General features: G+C 46.4%; 1 protein-coding gene across 1 annotated transcript in view; it reads right to left on the reverse strand.

The window, feature by feature from the left end:
* Positions 1-236: 236 nt before the first annotated feature.
* Positions 237-19,729, reverse strand: part of LOC115116424 (titin-like) — a 131,097-nt gene continuing 111,604 nt past the window's right edge. Inside the window, 6 exon segments of the mRNA XM_065005707.1 lie at positions 237-277; positions 5,519-5,634; positions 13,827-14,000; positions 14,210-14,331; positions 15,251-15,351; positions 16,948-17,094. Coding sequence (XP_064861779.1) covers positions 237-277; positions 5,519-5,634; positions 13,827-14,000; positions 14,210-14,331; positions 15,251-15,351; positions 16,948-17,094 — 701 coding nt within the window.

Raw genomic sequence — 19,729 nt, forward strand, 5'->3', positions numbered from 1 at the left:
AATGTTAAATGTGTACATGTTGAATATCCAACACAATCCCATCCAAAACCTTAAAATACAGCAGAGGAACTGAAAGGAATCAAACAAATCACAATGTTTTAAATAAAATAAAAACTCCTACAAAACGTTTGAATCCAAATAAAATATCACTGTGTTTAGGAAATGTAGCAAGTGTACATTAAAATGAGGTACACGTTATGTGCGACATCTACTCCAGGAAGTTCAGACCTCCTCTTCTATCTCTGTCCCTTTGGGTCTCCTAAACTCCTGAAGGGATCTAGAGAGGAGAAACAACACAGGTAGTTAAAACAGTGTGGAACACTCTTGCCATATATAACCATTAAGTTACCATTAACCAATGGATGAGTGGGTGCAGTTACATGTATTTGGTCTCATAAACTTCTTAAACGTATTGTTTTATAACAAATCCAGCCAAGCTATATATGTTTTATTTATTTAACCTTTATATAACTAGGCAAGTCAGTTAAGAACTAATTCTTATTTACAATGATGGCCTACCCCGGCCAAACCCGGGCCAATTGGGATTCCCAATCACGGTCAGTTGTGATCGAACCAGGGTCTGTAGTGACGCCTCTAGCAGTGATATGCAGTGGCTTAGACCGCTGTGCCAATCGGGAGCAATACAGTACAACTAATGGTTTAAAAAAATATATATATATTATTGGTACTAGGGGGCAATATTTTCATTTTTTGGAGAAAAAAAACATTCCCGTTTTAAACGGGATATTTTGTCAGGAAAAGATGCTAGAATATGCATATAATTGACAGCTTTCGATAGAAAACACTCTAACGTTTCCAAAACTGTAAAGATATTGTCTGTGAGTATAACAGAACTGATGTTGCAGGCGAAAGCCTGAGAAAAATCCAATCCGGAAGTGTCCCAGGTTTTGAAAGCGCTGCGTTCCAATGACTCCCTATTTGGCTGTGAATGTACCATCAACGAGCTTACGCTTTTTACGTATTCCCCAAAGTGTCTACAGCATTGTGACGTAGTTTTACGCATTTATGTTGAAGAATAGCCGTAGGCGGCCACATTGCGTAACTGGTCACATGGTGGCTCCGAGAGAGATTCTTGAGTAAAATACAGAAGTAGCCATTACTCCAATCGTTCCTAGTGAAAAACGAATTGTCCCGATGGATATATTATCGAATAGATAATAGAAAAACACCTTGAGGATGGATTCTAAACAACGTTTGCCATGTTTCTGTCGATATTATGGAGCTAATTTGGAATATTTTTCGGCCAATTTTCGGGCGATTTCTCAGCCAAACGTGAAGAACAAACGGAGCTGTTTCGCCTACAAAAATAAAAAATTAACTTTGGCTATCTACCTGGGAGTCTCGTGAGTGAAAACATCCGAAGTTCATCAAAGGTAAACAATTTAATTTGATTGCTTTTCTGATTTCCGTGACAAGGTTGCCTGCTGCTAGCAAGGGATAATGCTATGCTAGGCTATGATAAACTTACACAAATGCTTGTCTAGCATTGGCTGTAAAGCATATTTTGAAAATCTGAGATGACAGGGTGATTAACAAAAGGCTAAGCTGTGTTCCAATATATTTCACCTGTGATTTTCATGAATAGGAAGATTTTCTAGGAAGATTTATGTCCGTTGCATTATGCTAATTCGTGTCAGGCGATGATTACGCTCCCGGATCCGGGTTTGAGAGTCACAAGAAGTTTTTAACCTATACACTTGTACATGAAATATTTAAAATCTACATATTAACAATAAAAAGTGAAACATTATGAACTGTCTGTCAGTGGCTGTGATGTACCTGTGTTATGGTAAAGCCAAGTCATTTCAGGGGACTGCAGTAAGGGTATTGTTCTCATCTTCTCCAGCAGGTGGTGGTGATGTACTGGACAGGGCTGAAGCCAGGGCTGAGAATGGGGGTAACTGAACAGAGCTGCTGCTGTCATCTGTGCTGCTGGTGGAATCTGCCTTCTCCCTCTCCTCCCAGCGAGCCTCATCCTCACACAGCGGGAACACACGACTCTCCCATGGGAGTCGAGGCTGCAGACCAAGGAAGGTAGGGGGAGGGAGTTTTATTATTATTTATTTCACCTTTATTTAACCACGTAAGCTAGTTGAGAACAAGTTCTCATTTACAACTGCGACCTGGCCAAGATAAAGCAAAGCAGTGCGACACAAACAACAACACAGAGTTACACATGGAATAAAAAAGCGTACAGTCAATAACACAATAGAAAAAAGTCTATATACAGTGTGTGCAAAACAACAATTTAGTAAATTAACACTGGGGTGATAGATGAGCAGTTGATGATGAGCAAGTAGAAATACTGGTGTGCAAAAGAGCAGAAAAGTAAATAAAAACAATATGGGGATGAGATAGATAGTAGATAGATAGATAGATAGATAGATAGATAGATAGATAGATAGATAGATAGATAGATAGATAGGGATGAGGTAGGTGGGTGGGCTATTTACAGATGGGCTATGTACAGCTGCAGTGATCGGTTAGCTGTTCAGATAGCTGATGTTTAAAGTTAGTGAGGGAAATATAAGTATCCAGCTTCAGCGATTTTTGCAATTCGTTCCAGTCATTGGCAGCAGAGACTGGAAGGAAAGGTGGCCAAAGGAGGTGTTGGTTTTGGGGATGACCAGTGAGATATACCTGCTGGAGCGCATGCTACGGGTGTGTGTTGTTATCGTGACCAGTGAGCTGAGATATGGCAAAGCTTTACCTAGCATAGACTTATAGATGACCTGGAGCCAGTGGGTCTGGCGACGGATATGTAGCGAGGGCCAGCCAACGAGAGCAAACAGGCTTTGGTGACAAAACGGATGGCAGTGTGATAGACTACATCCAGTTTGCTGAGTAGAGTATTGGAAGCTATCGCTGAAGTCGAGTTTTACGAGGGTATGTTTGGCGGCATGAGTGGAAGAGGCTTTGTTGCGAAATAGGAAGCAGATTCTAGATTGAATTTTGGATTGGAGATGTTTAATATGAGTCTGGAAGGAGAGTTTACAGTCTAGCCAGACACCTAGGTATTTGTAGTTGTCCACATATTCTAAGTCAGAACCGTCCAGAGTAGTGATGCTAGTCAGGTGGGCGGGTGCGGGCAGCGAACGGTTGAAAAGAATGAATTTGGTTTTATTAGTGTTTAAGAGCAGTTGGAGGCCACGGAAGGAGTGTTGTATGTCATTGAAGCTCGTTTGGAGTTTAGTTAACACTGTGTCCAAAGAAGAGTAATGAGGGTTACATTAGATGAGGATATTACATGTATCACTTTCAGCAAAAATGACATTGAGATGGTATAATACTGTATTTTCTTCTATGATAAAAGATATTATTTAAAACCATAATTCACAATAACGCAAGCTGAAGGTCGTATGACAAGTACAGAATCAGCTATTAACAGGCTTCCAGTGAAGTGAGGGTGGTCCCTATGACTTTCACACCCTGCGCCCCAGGGAGCGTGCAGCCTGTACACTGAATGTGCGACTGAAGTGGGCACTCTCCGTACCTCCTTACAAGCACCAAGATGACAGACACCACTCCCAGTCTATCATAACCAGACTCTTGACTTAATCAAATCAAATTTATTTATATAGCCCTTCGTACATCAGCTGATATCTCAAAGTGCTGTACAGAAACCCAGCCTAAAACCCCAAACAGCAAGCAATGCAGGTGTAGAAGCACGTGGCTAGGAAAAACTCCATAGAAAGGCCAAAACCTAGGAAGAAACCTAGAGAGGAACCAGGCTATGTGGGGTGGCCAGTCCTCTTCTGGCTGTGCCGGGTGGAGATTATAACAGAACATGGCCAAGATGTTCAAATGTTCATAAATGACCAGCATGGTCCAATAATAATAAGGCAGAACAGTTGAAACTGGAGCAGCAGCACGGCCAGGTGGACTGGGGACAGCAAGGGGTCATCATGTCAGGTAGTCCTGAGGCATGGTCCTAGGGCTCAGGTCCTCCGAGAGAGAGAAAGAAAGAGAGAATTAGAGAATTAGAGAGAGCACACTTAAATTCACACAGGACACCGAATAGGACAGGAGAAGTACTCCAGATATAACAAACTGACCCTAGCCCACCGACACAAACTACTGCAGCATAAATACTGGAGGCTGAGACAGGAGGGGTCAGGAGACACTGTGGCCCCATCCGAGGACACCCCCGCACAGGGCCAAACTGGAAGGATATAACCCCACCCACTTTGCCAAAGCACAGCCCCCACACACCACTAGAGGGATATCTTCAACCACCAACTTACCATCCTGAGACAAGGCTGAGTATAGCCCACAAAGATCTCCGCCACGGCACAACCCAAGGGGGGGAGGGGGGGGCGCCAACCCAGACAGGATGACAACATCAGTGACTCAACCCACTCAGGTGATGCACCCCTCCCAGGGACGGTATGAGAGAGCCCCAGTAAGCCACTTAATAAAGCACCACGGAGGTACAATAAATATCCCTGTTCTTAGAACCAGTTAAACATTACAGTCTGTCTCTCTCTCTCTGTAGGAGTCATGTAGGAACAATATTCACATAATTTATCTGCCAATACTAAGATCGAAGTAATTCAGCATCTTCTGTGTAGGTTGTAAATGTGCTTGTTAGGGATGTTAACGGTTAACCGTTGATCAGTTAGCCGCAGAAAATTAATTTGACCGATCATGCTTATTGGTTTATAAAAGGTCAATTAGCATAATTTAGTGGAATTAAATTGGCGGGTGTGTATTTTTGTTAGTCCGTCATGCATCTGGTTTATCAGACACGTACTGCATACTGAGCTTAGTTTGAGTGGAATATCACCTGTCAGGCAGCGAGGTTGGTTGATGCTTGAAGTGAAACCTGTAGGCTAATAGAAGACCAGTCATTGCGCAAAAATTCTTATTACAATTCCAGTGAAAACAGAGTTGGCTCGTCTATTGGCTCGTCTATTGGCTCGTCTATTGAACAGAGAAGGATCCCAGCTTTCTATTGATACTATTATAAAATCAGCATTTCTCTCCTGTTCTACTGGATTCCATATCAACTTGATTTAGTTGTCAGCAAGCTTAAAGCACAATCCTAGTCATATGGTAACACTTTACATAACACATTATGACACATTCATAACCATGTCATAATGTCATGACATCTGAACGTGTCATAACCTGTCATACGGTCATAACACTGTCATGACATATTTAGACCTGTTGTGACATATACTGAAATAAATGATCCCAGAAATGTTCCAGACACACAAAGTTTATTTCTCTCAAATTGTGTGCACAAATTTGTAATCTATCCACCTGACAGGTGTGGCTAATCAAAAAGCTGATTAAACAGCATGATCAAAACACAGGTGCACCTTGTGCTAGGGACAATAAAAGGCCACTCTAAAATGTGTAGTTTTGTCACAACATGATGCCACAGATATCTCAAGTTTTGAGGGAGCATGCAAATGGTATGCTGACTGCAGGAAGGTCCATCAGAGCAGTTGCCAGATAATTGACGTCGTTTTAGAGAATTTGGCTGTACGTCCAACTGGCCTCTCAACCGCAGACCCCGTGTAACCGTGCCAGCCCAGGTCCTCCATATCCGGCTTCTTCACCTGTGGGATCATTTGAGACCAGCCACCCGGACAGCTGATGAAACTGTGGGTTTGCACAACCAAAGAATTTCTGCACAAACTATCAGAAACCGTCTCAGGGAAGCGTATCTGCATGCTCGTCGTCCTCACCAGGTTCTTGACTTTAACTGCAGTTCAGCATCGTAACCTACTTCAGTGTGCAACTGCTCACCTTTGAAGTGTGATCTTTACGGATGAATCCCGGTTTCAACTGTACCAGGCAGATGGCAGTGTGTATGGCATCGTGTGGGCAAGCAGTTTGCTGATGTCAACATTGTGAACAGAGTTCTCAATGGTGGTGGTGCGGTTATGGTATGGGCAGGCATAAGATACAGACAACGAACACAATTGCATTTTATCAATGGCAATTTGAATGCACAGAGGTACCGTGATGAGATCCTGAGGCCCATTGTTGTGCCATTCATCCACCACCATCAAGGATCTTTACACAAATTCCTGGAATCTGAAAATGTCCCAGTTCTTCCATGGCCTGAATACTCAGACATTGAGCATGTTTGGGATCTGTACATAATTCCTGGACAGAGGCTAACGACTGTTTAGTCTAAATGACATTGTAATGCCTGGAAATACGATGACATTGCTAAAATAGTTTAATTTGTAGTAGGAAACCATTTTGCCAGCATTATCATGACGTCAAATGGCCTTTAGACAGATGGCAATGTTGTCATTAGCTAGTGAAGTAAGTCAAAAACATTAGCTAGCAAAAATCCGGTGACCTCCCCTCAATCTTAGCTAACATTATACTGCATCTAAAGTCAATCTGGCAACATCAAAATGATAACAAAAGGTTTTGATAGTAAATATTTGCCTCCTTTTGAGGATTGTATTTCCAAGCCACTGTGTTCGAGCCGATGTGGACATATTTGTATAAAAGACAGAACTTACAGAGCTCCATGTACGTTTGTGTAAATATATTAAATAAGAATGTATATGAAGAACTATTAGGTACATACCTTTATGATTTATATTTACCTGATTGAGATGTATTCATTCGTTGTTAGTTTTTGCCCCACCCCTCTTGCCCATTCATTGTACTGTGGTAAGTGTGTTAGGATACAGGCAGGAAGTTGGGCCTTCGGGGGGATGAGTCCTAGCTAGACACGGGAGAGGTATAGTCTTTTGACCATACAGACATACAAACAGGTCATATTATGTATTTTCCATGTCAATTAATCTATGCTTTAAGTTGATTGGAGAATCATTTGTTAGACATAAGAATAAACCTTTTTGTTGCACCATATCCCTGGATCTCATTGAATGTTTTGGCCGTTTGGAAACCTTGAATGTGGACTGTATGTGTACAAAACAACCCCGCTTTCAGGCTAGGGCAGGGGCTATGGTAAAGAGGAAAGAAAGCCACTACACTCTGTTATGCACTTTTGAAGAAATCTTCATCAGAGCTCATTGGCGCTGCTTTGAGAAGAAAGCTCAGATGGGCATCGGTACAAAACAAACGTTCAAAACAATATTGTGACGAAACATGCAACCCATGAATACGCATGCATAGTATTTTCACTAGGTTACGTCATTTTACTGTTTGGAACTAATTGAACCGATTGTTAATGGGGGTCAGTTAGTCGGCAGCAAAATCGACTGTGCTGCAAGTGCCTGTGCTGTCCTCTTAAGACTTTAGTCCAATCAGAACCCACTCCAATCAGCCATGTCTAATCACCCACAGTGCATCTGTGTAGGCTCAAGAACTCCTCAACCAGTCCACTACCCTAAACACTGCAGAAATCTGATAGGTTATCATCTCGGGAATGTTTCATGGTCACCACTAATGGCCTAACCTCTTACATGAAATATCAATATTTATATCTCACCTAATCAGAAACTGTTGTTCAGTCTTAGTGAGTCATACTTCGAAGTAAAAGCTCTAATTCAGCTTGATAATGAACATACTTGTGTATAACAAAAAATAGCATCGTTTCTGCTAGCAACTCTTCATTAAAGTTAATCGGTTATTAATTGGAATGGCCCTACCAGTCGGACAGGGTTTCGTTAGCCGGTAATAGCCGGACTTTGGCCCAAAAATAGCAAAGCCAATAATTAAAATTGGCACTGGCAAAATAAATATGCTTTTTAGCATAAGACGCACTCCTAGTCATATTAGCAACCGATAGTTGTTGCATCTTTAAATGTTCTCCTCTTTCTAAATGTTTCATCTGTCACTTTGACAAGGGTGTTTTCCCACTAACTGTAGGCCTATTATGAAACTATGGCCTTGTGCGCATTGCTGCGCTTATAATGTGAAGAAATAGGCCTATTAGTTTAACAACATTTTAAGCTAAACGTTCTGATCTGTTGCATCAGATTCATACCTTTTTAACTTGTTTTATGTAGCCTAGGCCTACTGGTTGTAAGAATTTGAGATCGATCATCTCACAACGTTCCCAGAGTCTGTTTGGAATAGGCTATTTCTTTCGTGACAAGCTAAACAATAGGTCAACTTTTCTACTATGGGGGATAGTAGATTGATAAAGGCTAGTGATTTTGTTGTTCGTAAATAGTTGGCTGAGGAAAAGTAAATGTGGATAGTTATTCTAACATCTTCAAAGTGCACATCAGAAATAGAGAAGGACGCACTTCATTGCATCCTCGACTTGCATGTTCTGTTAAGATGAATTACCATAACCTAAATGTGATTTCTGTCATTCTGAGCGCTGTGGGTGGACGCCCTAATCAGGTTATGCACCCGATGCATATCGTTCCAGTAAATTTCCTAAATGTCTGGTAAATTAATATGTTGCTGGTAAAATTTCCAGCGCCACATTTTCAAAATGAACACCCTGCAGCAGGGTTAATAAATGTAATACCAAGACGTCATACTCAGAATGTAACGAAGAGCTGAACCAGGATCCAGACGTTAGGCTGGTAAGGTGAATGTCCTTTCTTACCACCCACTCCTCTAAGGCTCCGTCTGTGTCCGTGTCCAGACTGCAGCTCCAGTCCACGTGAGTGCTCATGTCACCTCTGATGTCATCCCTGACAGAGTCCCATACAGAAACACCTGGTCCATCGTTCCAACTGCCAGATCTACAGAGACAGGTGATTTTAAATAAAAAACTTTTATTTTTATTTTTTATTTCACCTTTATTTAACCAGGTAGGCTAGTTGAGAACAAGTTCTCATTTGCAACTGCGACCTGGCCAAGATAAAGCATAGCAGTGTGAACAGACAACACAGAGTTACACATGGAGTAAACAATTAACAAGTCAATAACACAGTAGAAAAAAAAAGAAAAAAAAATGGGCAGTCTATATACAATGTGTGCAAAAGGCATGAGGAGGTAGGCGAATAATACAATTTTGCAGATTAAGACTGGGGTGATAAATGATCAGATGGTCATGTACAGGTAGAGATATTGGTGTGCAAAAGAGCAGAAAAGTAAATAAATAAATAAATAAACAGTATAAAAACAGTATGGGAATGAGGTAGGTGAAAATGGGTGGGCTATTTACCAATAGACTATGTACAGCTGCAGCGATCGGTTAGCTGCTCGGATAGCTGATGTTTGAAGTTGGTGAGGGAGATAAAAGTCTCCAACTTCAGCGATTTTTGCAGTTCGTTCCAGTCACAGGCAGCAGGGTACTGGAACGAAAGGCGGCCAAATGAGGTGTTGGCTTTAGGGATGATCAGTGAGATACACCTGCTGGAGCGTGTGCTACGGATGGGTGTTGCCATCGTGACCAGTGAACTGAGATAAGGCGGAGCTTTACCTAGCATGGACTTGTAGATGACCTGGAGCCAGTGGGTCTGGCGACAAATATGTAGCGAGGGCCAGCCGACTAGAGCATACAAGTCGCAGTGGTGGGTGGTATAAGGTGCTTTGGTGACAAAACGGATGGCACTGTGATAGACTGCATCCAGTTTGCTGAGTAGAGTGTTGGAAGCCATTTTGTAGATGACATCGCCGAAATCGCGGATCGGTAGGATAGTCAGTTTTACTAGGGTAAGCTTGGCGGCGTGAGTGAAGGAGGCTTTGTTGCGGAATAGAAAGCCGACTCTTGATTTGATTTTCGATTGGAGATGTTTGATGTGAGTCTGGAAGGAGAGTTTGCAGTCTAGCCAGACACCTAGGTACTTATAGATGTCCACATATTCAAGGTCGGAACCATCCAGGGTGGTGATTCTAGTCGGGCATGCGGGTGCAGGCAGCGATCGGTTGAAAGCATGCATTTGGTTTTACTCGCGTTTAAGTGCAGTTGGAGGCCACGGAAGGAGTGCTGTATGGCATTGAAGCTCGTTTGGAGGTTAGATAGCACAGTGTCCGATGACGGGCCGAAAGTATATAGAATGGTGTCGTCTGCGTAGAGGTGGATCAGGGAATCGCCCGCAGCAAGAGCAACATCATTGATATATACAGAGAAAAGAGTCGGCCCGAGAATTGAACCCTGTGGCACCCCCATAGAGACTGCCAGAGGACCGGACAGCATGCCCTCCGATTTGACACACTGAACTCTGTCTGCAAAGTAATTGGTGAACCAGGCAAGGCAGTCATCCGAGAAACCGAGGCTATTGAGTCTGCCGATAAGAATATGGTGATTGACAGAGTCGAAAGCCTTGGCGAGGTCGATGAAGACGGCTGCACAGTACTGTCTTTTATCGATGGCGGTTATGATATCGTTTAGTACCTTGAGCGTGGCTGAGGTGCACCCGTGACCGGCTCGGAAACCAGATTGCACAGCGGAGAAGGTACGGTGGGATTCGAGATGGTCAGTCACCTGTTTGTTGACTTGGCTTTCGAAGACCTTAGATAGGCAGGGCAGGATGGATATAGGTCTATAGCAGTTTGGGTCCAGGGTGTCTCCCCTTTGAAGAGGAGGATGACTGCGGCAGCTTTCAATCCTTGGGGATCTCAGACGATATGAAAGAGAGGTTGAACAGGCTGGTAATAGGGGTTGCGACAATGGCGGCAGATAGTTTCAGAAATAGAGGGTCCAGATTGTCAAGCCCAGCTGATTTGTACGGGTCTAGGTTTTGCAGCTCTTTCAGAACATCTGCTATCTGGATTTGGGTAAAGGAGAACCTGGAGAGGCTTGGGCGAGGAGCTGCGGGGGGGACGGAGCTGTTGGCCGAGGTTGGAGTAGCCAGGCGGAAGGCATGGCCAGCCGTTGAGAAGTGCTTATTGAAGCTTTCGATAATCGTGGATTTATCGGTGGAGACCGTGTTACCTAGCCTCAGTGCAGTGGGCAGCTGGGAGGAGGTGCTCTTGTTCTCCATGGACTTCACAGTGTCCCAGAACTTTTGGAGTTGGAGCTACAGGATGCAAACTTCTGCCTGAAGAAGCTGGCCTTAGCTTTCCTGACTGACTGCGTGTATTGGTTCCTGACTTCCCTGAACAGTTGCATATCACGGGGGCTATTCGATGCTATTGCAGTCCGCCACATGATGTTTTTGTGCTGGTCGAGGGCAGTCAGGTCTGGAGTGAACCAAGGGCTGTATCTGTTCTTGGTTCTGCATTTTTGAACGGAGCATGCTTATCTAAAATGGTGAGGAAGTTACTTTTAAAGAATGACCAGGCATCCTCAACTGACGGGATGAGGTCAATGTCCTTCCAGGATACCCGGGCCAGGTCGATTAGAAAGGCCTGCTCACAGAAGTGTTTTAGGGAGCGTTTGACAGTGATGAGGGGTGGTCGTTTGACTGCGGCTCCGTGGCGGATACAGGCAATGAGGCAGTGATCGCTGAGGTCCTGGTTGAAGACAGCGGAGGTGTATTTGGAGGGCCAGTTGGTCAGGATGACGTCTATGAGGGTGCCCTTGTTTACAGAGTTAGGGTTGTACCTGGTGGGTTCCTTGATGATTTGAGTGAGATTGAGGGCATCTAGCTTACATTGTAGGACTGCCGGGTGTTAAGCATATCCCAGTTTAGGTCACCTAACAGAACAAACTCTGAAGCTAGATGGGGGCGATCAATTCACAAATGGTGTCCAGGGCACAGCTGGGAGCTGAGGGTGGTCGGTAGCAGGCGGCAACAGTGAGAGACTTATTTCTGGAGAGGGTAATTTTCAAAATTAGTAGTTCGAACTGTTTGGGTATGGACCTGGAAAGTATGACATTACTTTGCAGGCTATCTCTGCAGTAGACTGCAACTCCGCCCCCTTTGGTAGTTCTATCTTGACGGAAGATGTTATAGTTGGGTATGGAAATCTCTGAATTTTGGTGGCCTTCCTGAGCCAGGATTCAGACACGGCAAGGACATCAGGGTTAGCAGAGTGTGCTAAAGCAGTGAGTAAAACAAACTTAGGGAGGAGGCTTCTGATGTTGACATGCATAAAACCAAGGCTTTTTCGATCACAGAAGTCAACAAATGAGGGTACCTGGGGACATGCAGGGCCTGGGTTTACCTCCACATCACCCGCGGAACAGAGAAGGAGTAGTATGAGGGTGCGGCTAAAGGCTATCAAAACTGGTCGCCTAGAGCGTTGGGGGCAGAGGATAAGAGGAGCAGGTTTCTGGGCGTGGTAGAATATATTCAGGGCATAATGCGCAGACAGGGGTATGGTGGGGTGCGGGTACAGCGGAGGTAGGCCCAGGCACTGGGTGATGATGAGAGAGGTTGTATCTGTGGACATGCTGGTTGTAATGGGTGAGGTCACCGCATGTGTGGGAGGTGGGACAAAGGAGGTAACAGGGGTATGCAGAGTGGGTCTAGGGGCTCCATTGTGAACTAAAACAATGATAACTAACCTGAACAACAGTATACAAGGCATATTGACATCTGAGAGAGACATACAGCGAGGCATACAGTAATCACAGGTGTTGAATTTGGAAAGCTAGCTAAAAACAGTAGGCGAGGCTAATCCGCTAGCACAACAAACAGCAGGTAAAATGGCGTTGACTAGGCAACGGGCCGACAGGTAAGACAAACAAGCAGAAAGGAGTACCGTGATTAATGGACAGTCCAGCGTGCGTCAGCTATGTAGCCAAGAGATCAGTGTCCAGGGGGCAGCGGTGGATGGGCAGGGGGCTGGGCTGGCGAGTGTTATCCAGGTTTTTTTAAACTAACAATGACTAACTAGCTTGTAGCTAGTTAGCTGGTTAGCGTCTGGAGGTTCTTGAGTGTGTCATAAAAATAAAAATAAGAGTAAAAGTCATAGCGATTCCGTATCACATTGGGTGAGGCAGGTTTCCGGAAGGTATAAACAAATTAAAAATCAAAAAGAGATAGAAAGTAAATGGGGTCAGAGAGTGATTGGGACGCGGTGGTTCAGACGGTTAGCAGGCCTGTGCTAACAAGCTAACAGTTCGTAGACCCGAGCTAGACAAGGTAGCAGTTAGCGGACCGGAGCTTGACAAGCTAGCCGTTAGCAGGCCGAATTAGCAAGCAGGGAGATAGCGAGGGCTAGAGAGTTAACCTTTGGGGGACGTCGCGATGGGGTGAGTCTGTTTATTCCTCTTCATGCGGTGAGCTGGAGATACAGCGATTCAGAGAGCTCGCGGGCCTTGGCCAGCAGATGGATCTTTGGCGATGTCGCAGCGGAAAAGCCTGTTGAAACCCCCTCGGATGATTATGTCGGCGGACCAGTCGTGATGGATCGGCGGGGCTCCGTGTCGGCAGTAGAGGGTCCAGGCCAATTGGCAAATTAGGTATTTTTGGACCTCTTCGGCTAGTCGGGAGATGGGCTTAGCTCGAGGCTAGCTCCAGGCTAACTGGTGCTTGCTCTGGGACAGAGACGTTAGCCAGAAGTAGCCACTCGGATTGCAGCTAGCTATTTACGATGATCCGGTATAAAGGTTCAGAGCTTGCGGTAGGAATCCGGAGATGTGGTAGAGAAAAAGCAGTCTGATATGCTTTGGGTAGATGTCGCGCTGGTGTCCTAGTTAGCGTTGAAGACCGCTAGCAGTGGCTAGTTAGCTGGCTAGCTTCTGATGAGGGTTCCGATTCTAAAGTATAGAAAAAGCAGATCCGTACCACATTGGGTGATGCGGGTTGCAGGAGAGTATATTCAGCCTGTAGTTGGAAAGTGAGATTAAAATATGTACGAAATATATACAGAAAAAAACGAGGAAAAACTATATTTACACTATACAGGACGGGACAAGACAAAACACACGTCCGACTGCTACGCCATCTTGGAATGACTATTGCATCGGAACAAGAGATGCGAAGCTTTACTGCAGGTTCAATTAGGAGCAGCAAGTTGAAGCGTGGTGCGTCTAGTGCCCACCTGGTGGTGCGCCCAGTGCCCACCTGGTGGTGCGCCCAGTGCCCACCTGGTGGTGCGCCCAGTGCCCACCTGGTGGTGCGCCCAGTGCCCACCTGGTGGTGCGCCCAGTGCTCTGGGAAAAGGTCTCGTCACACAGCAGCTCCTCCTCTTCCTGTCTCTCTCTCTCTTCCAGGGCTGGGTTATCAACCACTCTCCAGCTATAGGGAAGGAGGGAGGAGCAGAGCAACGTGTGAGGTGAAGAAATAACACACAGATCAAAGGACATCGAAGAACAGACCTTGCAAACTGGTGAGGGCCCAAAATAGGAAGGTTTGATCATTCACACTCAAAATAGTGTTAAGCAAAAACATGTGGCTGTTTTGTTAAGAAGTAACTCAAGCCAAAGAACAAGCACCAGAAGTCATACCTGGGTGTTATAATGTCTTTGTAGTGAAGTTTCTCCACCTTGGTAGTGGCAGCTAGGGACATGGGGATGACGATGTTGTCAATGTTGTAAACACTCTCTCCCTGACATCTGCAGATTGGATCCTGAGAACAACATAGCATAGACAAAACTGTCACATAGCTCACTAATACATCAACAAGCACACGCCTCAACTAGATGTCAGAATGCAATGTATTACAAGTCAATTCACAAGTTGCTTACTTTTCAAGCTATAAATCCAGGTAGTGTGGGAGCAAAAGGTACATATAGGGACAAACATAATACTATTGAGCAAAGAAAGGTTTACAGTAGACCACAAGAGGAAGAGGACATACTTAGAGTGCATTTGCCATTCTGGTAAAAACAGGAAACCAAGAAATAACAGACATAATGGCCAAAGCCATAAAATGCATAAATGTTTAGGGTAAAATGCATTGTCTATTGTATAGGACAGGAAACCAAAGTAAGGCCATGAGTGCATAGGACAGCTGGACATACCAAGGTCAGAGGGACACACAAAGGAGGGGGTCAGCCAAATGACCAACGGATGGACTATAGACATAGGACATATATTTTTAGGACAGGAAGAGAAGAGACACATAGTCTACTAGTCCTAATAAGGACAGACATACCAAAGAACACAACAAGCTAAACATAAGGGGCCCATCAAGAGGTCCTGTCACCATTATAACTTAACTGAAAGCAGATATGGGCATTATTGGGCGTGAACAAGCAGGAAGCACAGATTGAAAGATAATGGTGGCAGATGGACTGAGAGAAGTAACTTAATTTGCATGTGGTATGGACTCATATGTTGTATGTGTATAAATACAGAGCCAGCGCTCTGGAAAAGTGTGTGTTCCGCGGACCATCTAGGCTTCTGATATGTTTCTATTAAAAGCCTATATTGAATTCACAAGTTCTTGTAAACTCTCCACGACAGTTGGAAGGCAGTATTGGAGCTATAATGCACACAAGTAGCCAGGCAGTATTGAAGCTATAATGTGTGTGTGTGTGTAGTACCTGTTTGTGTGTGTGTGAGGTCTGGGGTGTAACAGCATCCTCCAGGCTCTCATCTGGACTGTCCTCAGGGTCTGACAGCTGAGACAAGAGGTCCTCCTCATCTATAGACAAACAACACATTACTGTGAACACCATGGGTTGGTCTGTAACAGGCTACATATAATATGTGTAGTGAATACATAACTACACCAGCAGGCTACATGCATGTATATATATCTTTTTAATGTTACCTTTATTTAACTAGGGAAGTCAGTTAAGAACAAATTCTTATTTACAATGACGGCCTACCCCGGACAACGCTGGACCAATTGTGCGCCACACTATGAGACTCCCAATCGGCCGGATGTGATACAGCCTGGATTCGAACCAGGGCCTGTAGTGAAGCCTCTTACACTGAGACTGTGCCTTAGACCGCTACGCCACTAGGGAGCCTAACATGTAAGTTGGATATGATCAGGACAACATAGAAAATCAGGGAAATCATGACTTAGCTAGGGGAAAGGTCCGTTTCTATTAGAAATTAATGGAGGACAAATGCCTAAAAAGTTCCTGATTAATCAAGGAAAAATCCCCTCCCAGGGATCACCCCTTCCATTAAGTGGATTCGGCTATTTCAGCCACACCCGTTGCTGACAGGTGTATAAAAATGGGGACCCAGCAATGCAATCTCCATAGACAAACATTGGCAGTAAATTGGTCTTACTGAAGAACTCAGTGACTTTCAACGTGGCATCGTCATAGGATTACACCTTTCCAACAAGTCAGTTTGTCAAACGTCTGCCCTGCTAGAGCTGCCCCGGTCAACTGAAAGTGCTGTTATTGTGAAGTGAAAACGTCTTGGAGCAACAACGGCTCAGCCACGAAGTGGTAGGCCACACAAGATCACAGAACGGAACCACCGAGTGTTAACGCGTAAAAATCATCTGTCATCGGTTGCAACACTCAATAAATACAGAGTTCCAAACTGCCCCAACTTTTCGTTGGGAGCTTCGTGAAATGGGTTTCGATGGCTGAGCAGCCGCACACAAGCCTAAGATCACCATGTGCAATGCCAAGAATCGTCTGGAGTGGTGTAAACTCGCTGCCATTGGACTCTGGATATGTGTTCTCTGGAGTGATCATCCCGCTTCACAATCTGGCAGTCAGACGGACAAATCTGGGTTTGGCGGATGCCAGGAGAACGCTACCTGTCCCAATGCATTGGTGGAGGAGGGACAATGGTCTGGGGCTGTTTTCCATGGTTCGGGCTAGTCCTCTTCGTTCCAGTAAAGGGCAGTCAACGCTACAGCATACAATGACAATCTAGACGATGCTGTGCTTCCCACTTTGTGGCAACAGTTTTGGGAAGGCCCTTTCCTGTTTCAGCATGACAATGCCCCCATGCACAAAGCGTGGTCCATACAGAAATGGTGTGTTCTGTGGCAGAATTTGACTGGCCTGGACAGAGCCCTGACCTCAATCGAACACCTTTGGAATGAGTTGGAACGCCGACTGCAAGCCAGGAGTAATCACCCAACATCAAGGCCAACCTCACTAATGCAAGTCCCTTCAGCCATGTTACAACATCTAGCGGAAACCTTCCCAGAAGAGTGAAGGTTGTTATAAAAGCAAAAGGGGGGGGACTAATTCAATATTAATGAATTTGGAATGAGATGTTCAACGAGCAGGTGTCCACGTACTTTTGTCATGTAGTGTACCTTCTATGGTCTTGTGGGTGTGTCTCCTCTTCCTCCCTCCACAATAAGCCTTCCTGTGTGGGGTCTGAGCAGAGCCCGCCCATCTGACAGGTGACACACCCCTGGCCACTCCCCTCCAGTTCCTCCCATGCTGCTTGTGGCTGCAATCTGGAATAACACAGCAGCCAAGTTAAAGCAACAGACTGGAATTCCCCTGTCTGAAACCACCCTCCAAACCCCCATAGGATTACAAGGCTTGGTTAGAAAGTAGCCTATAATAACATATCAGTCTAATGTTGAACTATTAATCCCATTAGGTTAGACATATTCCTTCTCAACGCTTTCCCGCTTCTACAAACAATCAAGGTCTTTGTCTTGGGCCTGTTTCATTGTTAGGATAACAGATATGTTGTTCGGGGTTGAGCGGCTGATAATTACATAGATGTCATCTGCAGTGTGGGCTGTAACGTTGCAGGACTGAACAGGACAAGTGGTACTGAATCCTAAATAATGCCTCAAACTGCCACCGTCATGCTGCCTGCCTGTCATGGCCAGATAAACAGGACAATAACTGCAGCTTTCATCTCTCAACATCTCCCCCTCCTCTCTGACAACATCTTCCCCTCTCCCCCACATCCCTCTCCTACCACACCTCCCCCACCACATCTCCCCCACATCCCTCTCCTACCACATCTCTCCCACATCCCTCTCCAACCACATCCCACAGCCTCAAACTGCCACCGTCGTGCTGCCTGCCTGTCATGGCCAGATAAGCAGGACAATAACTGCAGCTTTCATCTCTCAACATCTCCCCCTCCTCTCTGACAACATCTTCCCTCTCCCCCACATCCCTCTCCTACCACACCTCCCCACCACATCTCCCCACATCCCTCTCCTACCACATCTCCCCCACATCCCTCTCCCACCACATCTCCCCACATCCCTCTCCCACCACATCTCCCCACATCCCTCTCCCACCACATCTCCCCCACATCCCTCTCCCCCACATCCCTCTCGCACCACATCTCTCCCACATCCCTCTCCTACCACATCTCTCCCACATCCCTCTCCCACCACATCCCTCTCCCATCACATCTCTCCCACATCCCTCTCCCACCACATCTCCCCACATCCCTCTCCCACCACATCTCCCCCACATCCCTCTCCCACCACATCTCCCCCACATCCCTCTCCCACAACATCTCCCCACATATCACTCTCCCACCACATCACCCCCACATCCCTCTCCCACCACATCCCTCTCCCCCACATCCCTCTGCTACCACATCTCCCCACATCCCTCTCCCCCACATCCCTCTGCTACCACATCTCCCCACATCCATCTCCCACCACATCTCTCCCACATCCCTCTCCCACCACATCTCCCCACATCCCTCTCCCACCACATCTCCCCACATCCCTCTCCCACCACATCTCCCCACATCCCTCTCCCACCACATATCCCCCACATCCCTCTGCTACCACATCCCTCTCCCACCACATCTCTCCCACATCCCTCTCCCACCACATCTCCCCGACATCCCTCTCCCACCACATCTCTCCCACATCCCTCTCCCACCACATCTCTCCCACATCCCTCTCCCACCACATCCCTCTCCCCCACATCCCTCTGCTACCACATCTCCCCACATCCCTCTCCCCACATCCCTCTGCTACCACATCTCCCCACATCCATCTCCCACCACATCTCTCCCACATCCCTCTCCCACCACATCTCCCCACATCCCTCTCCCACCACATCTCCCCACATCCCTCTCCCACCACATCTCCCCACATCCTCTCCCACCACATATCCCCCACATCCCTCTGCTACCACATCCCTCTCCCACAACATCTCCCCACATATCACTCTCCCACCACATCACCCCCACATCCCTCTCCCACCACATCCCTCTCCCCCACATCCCTCTGCTACCACATCTCCCCACATCCCTCTCCCCACATCCCTCTGCTACCACATCTCCCCACATCCATCTCCCACCACATCTCTCCCACATCCCTCTCCCACCACATCTCCCCACATCCCTCTCCCACCACATCTCCCCCACATCCCTCTCCCACCACATCTCCCCCACATCCCTCTCCCACCACATATCCCCCACATCCCTCTGCTACCACATCCCTCTCCCACCACATCTCTCCCACATCCCTCTCCCACCACATCACCCCCACATCCCTCTCCTACCACATCTCCCCACATCCCTCTCCCACCACATCTCCCCCACATCCCTCTCCCACCACATCTCCCCACATCCCTCTCCCACCACATCTCCCCCACATCCCTCTCCCCCACATCCCTCTCGCACCACATCTCTCCCACATCCCTCTCCTACCACATCTCTCCCACATCCCTCTCCCACCACATCCCTCTCCCATCACATCTCTCCCACATCCCTCTCCCACCACATCTCCCCCACATCCCTCTCCCACCACATCTCCCCACATCCCTCTCCCACCACAACATCCCTCTCCCCAACATCTCCCCCACATATCACTCTCCCACCACATCACCCCACATCCCTCTCCCACCACATCCCTCTCCCCCACATCCCTCTGCTACCACATCTCCCCACATCCCTCTCCCCCACATCCCTCTGCTACCACATCTCCCCACATCCATCTCCCACCACATCTCTCCCACATCCCTCTCCCACCACATCTCCCCACATCCCTCTCCCACCACATCTCCCCACATCCCTCTCCCACCACATCTCCCCCACATCCCTCTCCCACCACATATCCCCCACATCCCTCTGCTACCACATCCCTCTCCCACCACATC

Source organism: Oncorhynchus nerka, linkage group LG3 (assembly GCF_034236695.1).
Source record: "Oncorhynchus nerka isolate Pitt River linkage group LG3, Oner_Uvic_2.0, whole genome shotgun sequence".
Taxonomy (NCBI): domain Eukaryota; kingdom Metazoa; phylum Chordata; class Actinopteri; order Salmoniformes; family Salmonidae; genus Oncorhynchus; species Oncorhynchus nerka.